Source organism: Xiphophorus hellerii, chromosome 2 (assembly GCF_003331165.1).
Source record: "Xiphophorus hellerii strain 12219 chromosome 2, Xiphophorus_hellerii-4.1, whole genome shotgun sequence".
Classification (NCBI taxonomy): domain Eukaryota; kingdom Metazoa; phylum Chordata; class Actinopteri; order Cyprinodontiformes; family Poeciliidae; genus Xiphophorus; species Xiphophorus hellerii.
The window spans coordinates 24,672,027-24,683,579 of record NC_045673.1 but is presented as its reverse complement, the minus strand read 5'-3'; the positions used below and the strand labels follow the sequence as shown (position 1 = coordinate 24,683,579).

The window sequence follows — 11,553 nt, the reverse complement described above, 5'->3', positions numbered from 1 at the left end:
AATATTCTGATGACGATGACTTGATATGGCATCTTTACAGGAAAATAGTAATGCGGGAGCACAGCTGGAAAGGGGGTAAAAAACGGTAGTTTCCCAGCCAAAATGGGAGACTTGATATGTATGCACCACAGGAAGTGAAGTCTGCATTGGCCATGTCTCCAGATATTGAATAAATATCAACATCCGTCTTGTTTGGTTTGGCACTTCTCTCCGCAGTGGAGGATGGTTGTTTATGGTTCAGGCAATTTTGGGTAAGCTTCATAGCATCGAACTGGCGCAGTGCAATTTGCCAAAAATGGCTTAAAATAATTTCTAGTCATAATTTTCTGTATTTAACAGCTGTTTGTGCATGTGTAAATGATAAGTACACCTCAGAAAGTACAAAGCTGTGCTCTTGAACATACATCACGGCCAAGTGTTTGGGATTGGGTAACATTTAAAACGTCAACAGAGTCTGCGCTTCCAGCAAGCAGTCGTTTCTCAATAGCTGAACATCCAGGCCCTCTGTACGAAGCTAATAGCATATAACAAGGGGTTGGTTTTATCAGGCTACCCTTCCTCTGCTTGTATGTTTAGTCTCTTTGTTCTACTTGAAGGTGAACCTCCAACATGGCTTCCAGGAAACTATAAACAGGATTTTTTTTTCCCCGAATTCTCTCTATAAGGGTCGTTCGTCTTGGCTTGTTAGCCTTAGCCTCTCCTCCAGACTCCTAATACGGGCAGTTTGGTTGTTTATCTGAATTATGGTTTCCTAGCCAGTGAGTTTATGTCTCGGTATACGAGAAAAGTAGCGAGAACGTCATTGTTTCAAGAAAGCTGCCGAGAAGTCCTGTTTACAACAAATTCGAGTGTTTTGAATGCATTTGTAAAACAAATTTTGAAAACCATTAACCGCTTTCCTTCCCCTTCAGATATTCAATACTCAATGTCTGTGGTTTTAATGTGACAAAAATATGAAAGACATTTTATTAGTGGAGGTAAAAGTAAAATATAGAGCCCAAATGGGTTTTTCAGTAGCATATCAAGACTTTATTAAACCACTTCACATTCATATTTTCTGCATTCCCATACAACGGTCAACAAAACTACTAGAGGCTAACTGGAATCCAATACATTTTTTTCCCCACACAGCTGCTCCGACAGAAACATTGCACAGCCCTTGATCTACAGTGTTCAAAACAGAGAGGCGTCTTCAGACAAGATCAGTAACAGAGGCAACTTCAAAAATATACAAGAACTGTTGATGAAACGATTATGTCGTTAGAATTACAGAACATAAGACGGTAAAACGTTTTTAGGAGAAACACTGACATGAGGTAGTCCCATCCTTCTCTTATTTCAGTAACAAAGAGCTGAGACATGAGGGCAGCTAAGTAGAGACGTGTTTAACAAAAAACCTGTATGTAGAAGCAGCTTTACTTATTCAGAGAAGTGATTTTTTTTTATTGAGAGGTAGGCAGGATGACAGCATTCATGTTGAAATACTCGTTTTGGGTTTTCCCTTCAAGCAGTTTGAATTTCCAAATTTTTCCCCACATGATCCGACTTCCATAAACTCGACAACTTACTCCAAAGTGAAGCAGTTTTCAGACTGAACTTTGCATGAAAGATGGATAGAAGTTGAGGCTGTCTTTGAATGATCTCATCTTATTCTTGAGATGACTAAATTAATACTGCACATAAATGGGTAATTGTGGTTTATCAACGTCAAGTCCTTCGGTGTTGCTGCCATGACACCTGGGGATTATAACCGTAATGGATTGACCAGCATGGAAAAATTCTCACCGAATCAGCTCAAAATACTGAGATTATTGAATAATAATTAAAATATATATATATGTTTTAATTTTGAAATAGTGAGCTAATTACTCTGTTCGAACAAGAGTAAATGCTCAAGGTTTCGTTGACGAGAAATTCAAGTAAAATCAAGGGTATTCTTAAAGTAATTTAGACAACAGGCATGTTTCTATCCAATTCTGATGCAAAACTTTTAAATCTAGACAAAAAAGGAAATGCAAATTAGGCCTGTTTCCACCTTCTGGTTTAAAGCAAATCTATCTGGGCACGTCAAGCCTTGATAGAAATGCGGCTTATGGTAACACCAAAAAAAGAAACTCATTGTAATCTAGTCAGATGATGAATACTTCAATATAAAATTGGTTAGAAATTGTTCTAAAAAAAATAGCTCTACATTTTGTCATCTCAAGGATAATGAGAAATGACTCTTCTAGATGGTAAAATGTAAGACATTCTATGTCCCAAACTCACAGAAAACTGGACTTATTTAGACTTGGATGACTTGGAAAACCAAAAGTGTGGAATTTTGAGATGGAAAACATAAAGGAACCTCGTCTTGTATTGAGTTACTTAAAGACTGGCAAACTCGGCAACCCCCGCAGGCATGCAGCGTTTTGTTGTACGAGCACAGACACCGCATATTTAGTCAAACCAAACAAGACGCTAAAATTCAAAACACACATGCCTTGTAGGATGGAGACAGCTTGGGGCCAACGTCTTGTCCAACCCTGTAGCTATTCTTTTTATATTCAATCACTGTTCAAATATTAGGACATTTCCAAAAACGTATGCATGCAATGTTAGTGGTAAAAAGCATCACAACCGGCAGGCTCGGCTTCACTTCCACTGGCGGGTCAGCCTGGTTACCGGCAGAAAACCGGCCAGTCAGATGGGCGACAGCTCTCGATTCAGCATGCACAGGAATCGCACTGTTGTTATCGTGCTACGTCATCTTAGACTGTCATTACAATGTTTATAGATCAGGTAAAAAAAAAAAAAAGGAGAGACTTTCTGGAAACTCCTCATCAGTGATCCCAGGGGAAGAAAACTAGCTGCTGGGTGATTGTAGTACCTCACAGGACCAGTAGGTGGTGTAAACGTTTTGTAATGCAGCAATACCTGATGATAAAATTGTTGTTTTCTGGCTGTTACAGGATTTTTAGTTAATTAAACCTTTGTAGGAGGAAATGATGCTCAAACATATTTAAAATGAGAGTCTTTTTTTTTGTTTGTTTTTTAATCTGAGCACATCAAGGAGCAGATGTAACCTGATTGCCTTTAATGTCAAGAAAAAAAAAGATTTTATAAATGGAAACTGAATGAAGTTTCGGAAACGTTTAAAAACCTTCTGGTGGCTAATTTATTAGAAATATTTAAAACGGTACAAGTGTTCTGTTCGAGCCTGCTTCATCAAATTAAATGTCCAGCACCGATACAGAACTTGGGTTGTGCACAATTTCTTTATTTATAAGCTGCGTCGACACTACTAGTTAAAGATGACTATTACCCTGCAGGATGATCCTGGATTTGTAAGAAACACCGTCAGAATCCTCAGAGCAGTCTGCTGGGGGCTTACGGTTAAAAAAGGAGCAACAGACTCAGTAAGAAAAACCGGACCAGAGAAAACCCTCTTTAAGTTCTTAATACCACCTACCAAGTAGTGAACACCAGAAATCCGAGGCCCAATTCAGAACGAAGAACTTCCTAAGAGACGGCGGCGGCATTAGGTGCTTGGTAGGAGCTACAGGAGGCTGCAGGCTCGGAACAGGGTCATCCCTGACTGCGACGTGACGTGCAGAGACACGCTCTCGTTGGCCGAGACGAACAGGACGCCTCCCCGCGTCATGGTGACGTCGGAGAAGGCAGCGGCGGAGGTCGCAGTGGCGTCGCCTTCGATGACCAGCAAGATGCTGGCGCTGTCAACTGAGGCAACAGTGTAGTCCTTCACCGAGGCTGGCACCTACAGACCGGTAGAGACGCCCCGATTAGAGGGTAGTCACTGTGTTTGGGTGATTCTGTACAAATGAGGGGAGTTCCATCAGCCACATCAGCCTCCCTGTATTAAGTTCACATTTTGCAAATTAAACTCGCACCATACACAAGCCAATGCACACCAAGTGCTAATAAGTTTCTTAAAGAAAAAGAGCCAGACAATGGATAAAAAGCAGAGAAAACAAAATATCTTTATGTAAATTGTGAAGCTATTAAACCATTTCGGTTTATTCAGTTGCTATTGCTAAAATTAATTATTTCACTCCTTGTGTAGAGAAAAAGAACATTGTAATCAAAGTCCAAATCTAAATCCAATTGCAAATTTGTATCAAGACCTGAATAAATGTTGCAAACCTCCCCTTTCACCTTGCAATTAGCTACCAGTTTGTACTGTTATGTTTCTCATAACAATCAAATAAATTGCAGTGAAGTTTGGCGGTTTTAGAATCATTAAATGCCAGAAGGTTGGAAATATGGTGTATTATTTCTTTAAAAAAAAATTAAAACAAGAATGTGAGAAGAGGAAGATGAACAGTTGTCACCTACTTCAACATTAGAGAATAATTATGAAAAAGTAGAATATAAACGTCTAACTACTTCTTTAACAGATGAGAACAAAAACCTCAATATGGACGTCAAACTTTATTCAACTAAAAGTTTGTAAAGGAGTCAAATAAATTGATCAGAAAAATAACTTTGAGGAAGCTAACTGGGCTAAATGTTTTCAAAGTTAGCAAAAATGCTATCATGCTAAGTGAAACATTAGCTCTGTTATTAGCAGTTTAGCACCTCAGAATATGCTCCCTCACCACTCCTTTGTGAGTCACAACACAATAGGATTAAAATAAAAAATAAAAAAAAAACAACTTCCAACCTGTATCTTCATGACCGTGAAGTCTGGCACCGGGGGGTCATACAGGGTCACACAGGGGTCCGCGGGGTCCGAGACACACGGGAAGATTTTGGAGGAGGCAGACGCCGGCTTGTAGTTCAACATCTCACACAGCGTGTTTACGTCGATGTATTTACGCGTCAGCCCAGCTCTGACGGTGTTGTCTGAGCAGGCCATGCACTCGATGCAATCTAGAAGGACGGAGAACCAGAAAAACAGATCAGGTTGGCAGAGTGGCAGACAGTGACAGTGGCAGTGGCAAACCTTCAAATGCAACATCGACTCCTAGATAGCCTGGCATTTAACTGGACCAACACTAATGGGCTCTGCATGATCGAGTCGAACTGACAAAATCTGTACTCATTGATGCGGAAGAGAATCGTGTCACTTTGTTCTCCGCCTCATGTCGTCCACCCCTTCTTGTCACAAACCCCCGGCGAAAAGTTCTTACATAATGTTTCCATTATATAAGAATCACAATTAAAACACCTAAGTTTGTTGACGCAATAAATCGTTATGCCGCGCCATCGTCCTCCTACTTCCTGTTGTCTTCTTTGTCGTTTTCCTCAACAATTCCTCTCCAATTTTCCTCAACAATTTTGTGAATTGCACTGATGCGTTACAATACAAATACAGTCTCACTTTTCAGTTTTTCATTCGCACAACATTTGGAAATCCATCCATCGCTTTCCTTTCACTTCACCATTATGGGCTATTGATCCGCATAAGATCCCGATGATGAAATGAGCAAAGGTTAAAGAGGTAAGAAAACACACTGATAAACGGCACATATATGGAAATGGAGAGCTCTCTCTGACCTCCATAGATGTACGCGTGAGGCTCATTGGCCCCCAGGAACATGGCCTGGCCTGGCTCCAGGACCACATAGTTCAGGAAGTATATGGAGAAGCAGCCGATGTCTCCTGGGTATTGGGAATGTAGGCGGAGCAACAGGTCGCCGTTGCTGCTTGATGTGTCCTTCCCTGCTGCACCTATGGACAAACAGCCATGTTCAGGAGGATAAGGGTTGCTTTTTCTAAATGCAGTTAATAACACTGTTTGCTGGAGATCTGGGTACGGTGAAGAACTACATGGTGACCCCAAGTGGTGCAAACAGGTTAGTCTGCCTTTCTCGAATCATCATCAACCTGTGTGAAATGATTTTGCTTGGATAAATCCATCTTTGCTTGGTTCCTAGTGAACATTCACACTAGCTGTTGAAAGAAACACAATTTCGCAGTTGTGGTGTTTCCATTATTAAAATCACAATTAAAACACGTTAAGTTTGTTGATGCAATAAAACATTATGCCGCGCCATCGTCCTCCTACTTCCTGTCTTCGCCTTTGTCGATTCTGGCAGTAGTAGCATCAGGTCGTTGACCATGTGACTCGTGTGATGCCAAAAAAAGTGTTTCAATTGCAGTTTTGCAAAATACACTAATTTCTATACAACCAAAAACATTCCAGCTCAAATACTTTTCATCTAAAGACTTGAGTTTTTTCAACATTGACGTGTTTACATTAAGGAAATTTATTTCCATGCTTCCAATTTGCACAGTTTGATGGACAATGCCTCCGACAGACTGCCGACCTGTCGAGGGTGTACCCGAAACACCTCTATGGAGATAGGCAACCAGCACCCCTCCGGACCCCAATGGGATAAGGGTGTAAAGAAAATGGATGGATGATGGACAATGGAAATGCAGCTACTATGTAAAGAGCAAACAATCTGACATATTAGATGCAAATCCCCCCAGTATGTAGTGTACCCTCCAATTCATTTGGAAGGCGTGAATGCACAATCAAATTCTGATACGGACAAAAAACGCAAACTCTGGCCTGCCTACAAACCTAGGTCTTGGTTTGGTGAAAATGAACTCTGGCACAGTCTGAATGCATATGTGAACTCAAAGCAGACTGGAGACCGCTCCAAAAGCAGGAAGTGAACTACAATGTACGAGATTCTGGGTAAATACAACCAAAACAAGAGCGCCAGGCTAATGCTAGCAGGGGAAACACCTCACTTTTTTTTTTTTTTTTTACCAACGACAAAATTTGACACTACTCAAGTTTTGTTTACATTTTATGAAGAAGGAAATTGGGCTAAGTGTCCTCTTCAGAGGTTTTCATGTTGTTTCCTCCAGTAGTTCTTGGTGCAGCGCCACCGCAGGTGAGGAGGGGAACCAAACATTGGTTTGGTTTGTTTTACAGTGCCGTGAATAAAGCGAACCTCACCAGCTGAAAATGTAACAAGTGTTGAAACTTTGGTCCCCCAATGGACCAACTCTACCACACATCCAAAACATCCTAAAACATTTTAAAAGAGCTTGAAGGGTTCGTTTAGTTTGGAATTCCGCTGATGGCGTCCTCACCTTCCTGCGTGACTCTTTTAACCAGCTCGTTCAGCTCGTCCACAAACACCTTCTTCTCACAGCTCATCATTTTTGTGAAGCACTTCTTCAAGGCCCGTCCGGTCCGAACCTCATCTCCGACACTGCTCCGTAGCTCTTCTGCTGCATCCCGGCCAACGAGAGCATGGAACTCTGGGACAGCTGAAGGATAAACACACACAAAGAGTTATGGATTCACCGTAAGTGGAATGTTTATGTCCAGTTTTTTTTGTTCTTGTTATTTAGGGACTTACCTTGAAGGAAGCCCAGGATCTCGTCCACTGGTCTGAAGCCACAAAGCCCCTGGAAGCGCGTGAGAGCAATTGCCATTTCTGGTTTGTGGTTGTTGTCTGGATAGTGCTCTGGAAACTGAGCATGTAGGGTGGCAGCTAGCTCCTAAGTTAACCCAAAAAAAAAATCGTAGTAAAGTAAGAAATGTAATCATACATTTAACTACATTGGGTCAGAGACTTTAAAACACAGTTTTAAACTTCCTTTCTTAATCCCTTATGAAATGCTGATCACACCTCAAATGCTGTGTGTTTGCTGAACTCCTGAAATCCTTCTGGTCTGAATTTTATCAGGTCTGTTTACATACAGAAGTTGGCCTGACACAAAAGCCCGTTCCAGCAAGCCGCAGTCTGGACTGATATAAAGTGATCCACGCTAAATGTAACCGAGGTCAGCCTGAAAACTGGATGTGTGCCTGCCTGCGCACTCACCTTGTTGGGGTGGGCCTGTATGGACAAAGCCGTATTGACCGACAGGACTTTGAAGAGGAACGGCAGCTGACCCTGGAAGGCATCTTTCACCTTGGAGCCCAGGCAGGCGGGGTAGTGGGCTATCCACTGGCCCAAGGTGGTCTGGGCGATCCTGTTGTCCTTGATCTGAGCATCGCCTTTGGGGTGGGCACCCATCCACAGCTGGAGTGAACATTAGTAACTATAATGTTGTAAAGGAATGCTAAAAAAACAGAGATTCATACGTTTTGCAGTGGCGACCCTAAGGGGTGGGCACATGGGGGCCATGGCCACCCCTGGAAATGTTCTGGACACCCCAGAGAGGGTGGGACAGTCTTTGGGAATGCATTTCAGATTTAAAAGTGACTTTTACTTAGTGTAAGCAGCAAATTCCAGAAAGAAAACTCCTATAAATTAAAGTGAATTTCAAAATGCTAAATGATGTGATCTAAAATGATTGATAGCCAGCAAGTTGACTCGGGTAGGAACATAGACAAACTGTCAATTATAATTCAGCACAGGGGTGGGCATTTATCTTATCGTTTGTAACTTACCCTGATAAATTTCTTATCATAATAAGATTTTCATTCGTAGTTGTCATGCAAAATGATCAGCATTGTTAGTTTTACTATTCTATTTGCTCCACTGTTTTTTCATTAAAAAAACATTTTAAAAAAATACCAATACATTTTAAAATATAATTAAATGCAGTTGCAGCGTGCATATTAGTGACACATGTCACACTTCTTTATGCGAGTGGTCTCCTAAAGAAGTGTATCTCACATGATGTGTTTCTCAAGATCAGTATTTGTGTTTACGGCTGTGACTGCTGTACCATGCACTCACTCCCATACAGTTACCTAAAAAAAAAGAAGCAATAAATAGCTCTTATCGTCACTTTTATCGTTATCACAATAGTGCTACAAAATATCATGATAAAACTTTAACTCTGTAGACGTGAAAACTGACCCGGACCGGAACAGTGTGGTCTGTAGAAGGTGGAAATGTCACCACATGAACTAATGACCTTGTCAACACACCCTGCAGAGCAGCGGGAGCTAAATAAAGACCTCTGAATGGCACAAGGAAAAGCAGCTGTTCTACCAACACACTCAGGGAACAACAACACATTTTCTAAGTGTCAGTGCCAAATTGCAAGTGATATTCCTCACATTGAAATGAAAACCCGTGTATTTGCCAGCAAGACAGTTAATTAAAATCTGTTTTTTTGGGGGGGTTTTTTGTTTACATAAAAAGATTTCCTTTTTCCATTAAGCCCTTCTTACCTCTGCATAGGGTTTGTCCCCCTCTATGACTGCCAGGGGGTCTCCGCCAACCACCAGTTTGGCCACCTCACTGTCCAGCCCAATCTTTCCCCATGCATAGTTTTGAACTGCACAGGTCAGGGGGAACACTGAGGAGAGAACATTGTCTATTTTACTCTAAAGTCCAATATTTATTGGTTCTATCTGAGACTAAAAAGCCAAACACTTCTAGCAGCTAAAGAACCCACTTTCGTTAGCTTTTTCAATGATGTTATTGGCTTGTACAAATGCTGCAAGGCAATAATATATTTGACTTGCTGGGTGCACTTTCATAGCCCTCAATACTCAAGTCTGATGTACATTTTTTAAAGATCGAAGTGCTTAATCTAGCAGTGAAAATATAATTAAATGCAGTTACTGTGTGGATTTTAGTGCACACAGTAACTGTGCACTACTGTGTTATTTTGTGTAATAACACTGATGAAACAAAAGAGGATGGAAATATGCATCAGTATAATCATTGCAATGTTCAGTAATACTTGTAGTGTTGTACATGTTTTCCTCAGTTAGTGCAAATCCAAATTGCTTCTGGTGTTTATTTTAAATGTCTTTTTAACAAGTTTTCTACTCATTTTAATCATAGATTTAAACAAATATTTTTGAGCTTTCTTTATACTTTAGGTTCCTAAAATGATTTCATTTCTACATTACCATTCTTTACAGGAGTGGGCATTAAAAAAAACCTAAGTTTCATCATTTTCAGCTCCTCTTTCGACGTCTTTCTTTAGTTTTTAACCTCTCTAACGTCATGTGTTACACTTAAGCTAAATTGTACCAACAAAACAAGAAACAAATACCAAAATTATTTTTTTTTGACAATTAATTGGCAACAAGAAGGCAACGTTTCTAATTGCAAATATCGACTGGATTCCATAAGCTGATGTTCTCCTTCCGTTGATCAGGAGAATTGATTTAACGGGGGTACGTAAGTCGATAAAACACCGAGCAGTAATAAATGGGGTCTTTGCCAAGCGCGAGCATGTCTCAAATTTACGTCGCGTCGCTTCTTTCAGCTAAACGTCCCCAACACACCCGCTTCACAATATGGAGCCGCGATATCTATTATTGTGTTTTTGTTTAAGTGCTACCAGACTCGGTTTCACACAGGAGTATGTCTGCCTGCCTTACGATAAAACACAAAACGCCGACTTAACAAAATGACGCACGTTAAATAACACAACCCGCCTTCAGTATTGCGTGGTTTAGAAATAGACACAGCAACCTCAGCATAAATATATAAACGCGATGATTTGAAGCAGATTTGATTTGAATGAGGACAATCCACCTCACCTCTTACTTCCTCCATGGCTGCGACGTCGACAGGCAGCACGTTGCTGACGTCACCTCTCAATGACCGCCTCCGTGGCTTATTTATTTATTTATTTCTTCTTGGCGTTATTACACTTTATTTGGTTCTTAGTTGTTAAAATGACAACTTGCACATTCTCCCTGCATTTAATATAATTAATGGATTTTTTCTTATTAGAGTCAGTTATGTTGACACGCACTTACATAGTATATGTTGCTAAATAAAATATTAGGGGGGGGGGAAATAATAAAAGAAATTGGGGAAAATTCAAGTTGTTAAAAGCGTCTGAGCCACTGGTCTACTACTTTCAGGTACTTTCGACATTGAATTCAATGTTGTCTCTTTTTTGTTAAAGAGACAACAGTTGTAAATATATAAAAGTTAGGTCTTTCTTCATTAAGTTTGTACTAAAATCCTGCCATGGCAGGTGCCCCCAACTGATCGTTGCTATGAAAACTCTCTACACCAATAGAGAAAAGGAAGACTTTAAGGCAGAAATTGTGATAATCAATAAGACGCAATTCACAATACAATGCTTCTAGCACATAATCATATTGTTTACGCAAAGATTAAAACATTTCTTCAAGATTTACTTTGGTCATATTTTGATAAAAGCAAGCTGCTCCATAAATCTGTTCAGATCCTATTTATGCATGAACAGTACGGTATGTCAAGGATGGTAATAAAAAACATAGTGGCTCCTCTTCGTGTAATATTTTGCATATATCTAAAGTTTCTCTGGGCTTATTTTTCAATTTGTTTGTTCAATAAATAAAGCCATATTGGAATCTACGGCATGTCATTTTGTGGTGAGACTTAGATCATATTTTAATCTGACAAAGATCATAAGATGTGTATGTTTAGACAGCATAATAAATATAATAATCGCCCCCTTTTAACAATGACTTTATCCACAAAAAAAAACAAAAAAAAAACAGACACGCTTGATTACAGAGTCAGGTGACACTCAGTCATAATAAAAACAAAATAATTAAAGTGGTTTAACACGGCATTTTGTCCCAGGTAATAAAAGGATTGGAATCATACAAAATATATATAAAGTGCGAAGGAGCAGCGAAACAGTTTTAGTGACACATGGTGGCCGAAA

General features: G+C 40.2%; 1 protein-coding gene across 1 annotated transcript; it reads right to left on the bottom strand.

The window, feature by feature from the left end:
* Window positions 1–1,002: 1,002 nt before the first annotated feature.
* On the bottom strand, window positions 1,003–10,495 carry mpi (mannose phosphate isomerase). Its single transcript, XM_032589902.1, has 8 exons — window positions 10,427–10,495; window positions 9,098–9,225; window positions 7,794–7,994; window positions 7,326–7,467; window positions 7,054–7,233; window positions 5,500–5,673; window positions 4,664–4,872; window positions 1,003–3,757 (listed from the first exon to the last, which is right to left on the bottom strand). The coding sequence occupies exons 1-8, from the start codon at window positions 10,440–10,442 to the stop codon at window positions 3,539–3,541; spliced, it is 1,269 nt and encodes a 422-aa protein (XP_032445793.1). The 5' UTR covers window positions 10,443–10,495; the 3' UTR covers window positions 1,003–3,538.
* Window positions 10,496–11,553: the final 1,058 nt, after the last annotated feature.

Coding starts and splice junctions, on each gene's coding strand:
- mpi (XM_032589902.1), bottom strand. Junction 7,468..7,793: donor TACAGGCCCACCCCAACAAG/GTGAGTGCGCAG, acceptor GGGTTAACTTAG/GAGCTAGCTGCCACCCTACA. Junction 4,873..5,499: donor TCACGCGTACATCTATGGAG/GTCAGAGAGAGC, acceptor CCGTCCTTCTAG/ATTGCATCGAGTGCATGGCC.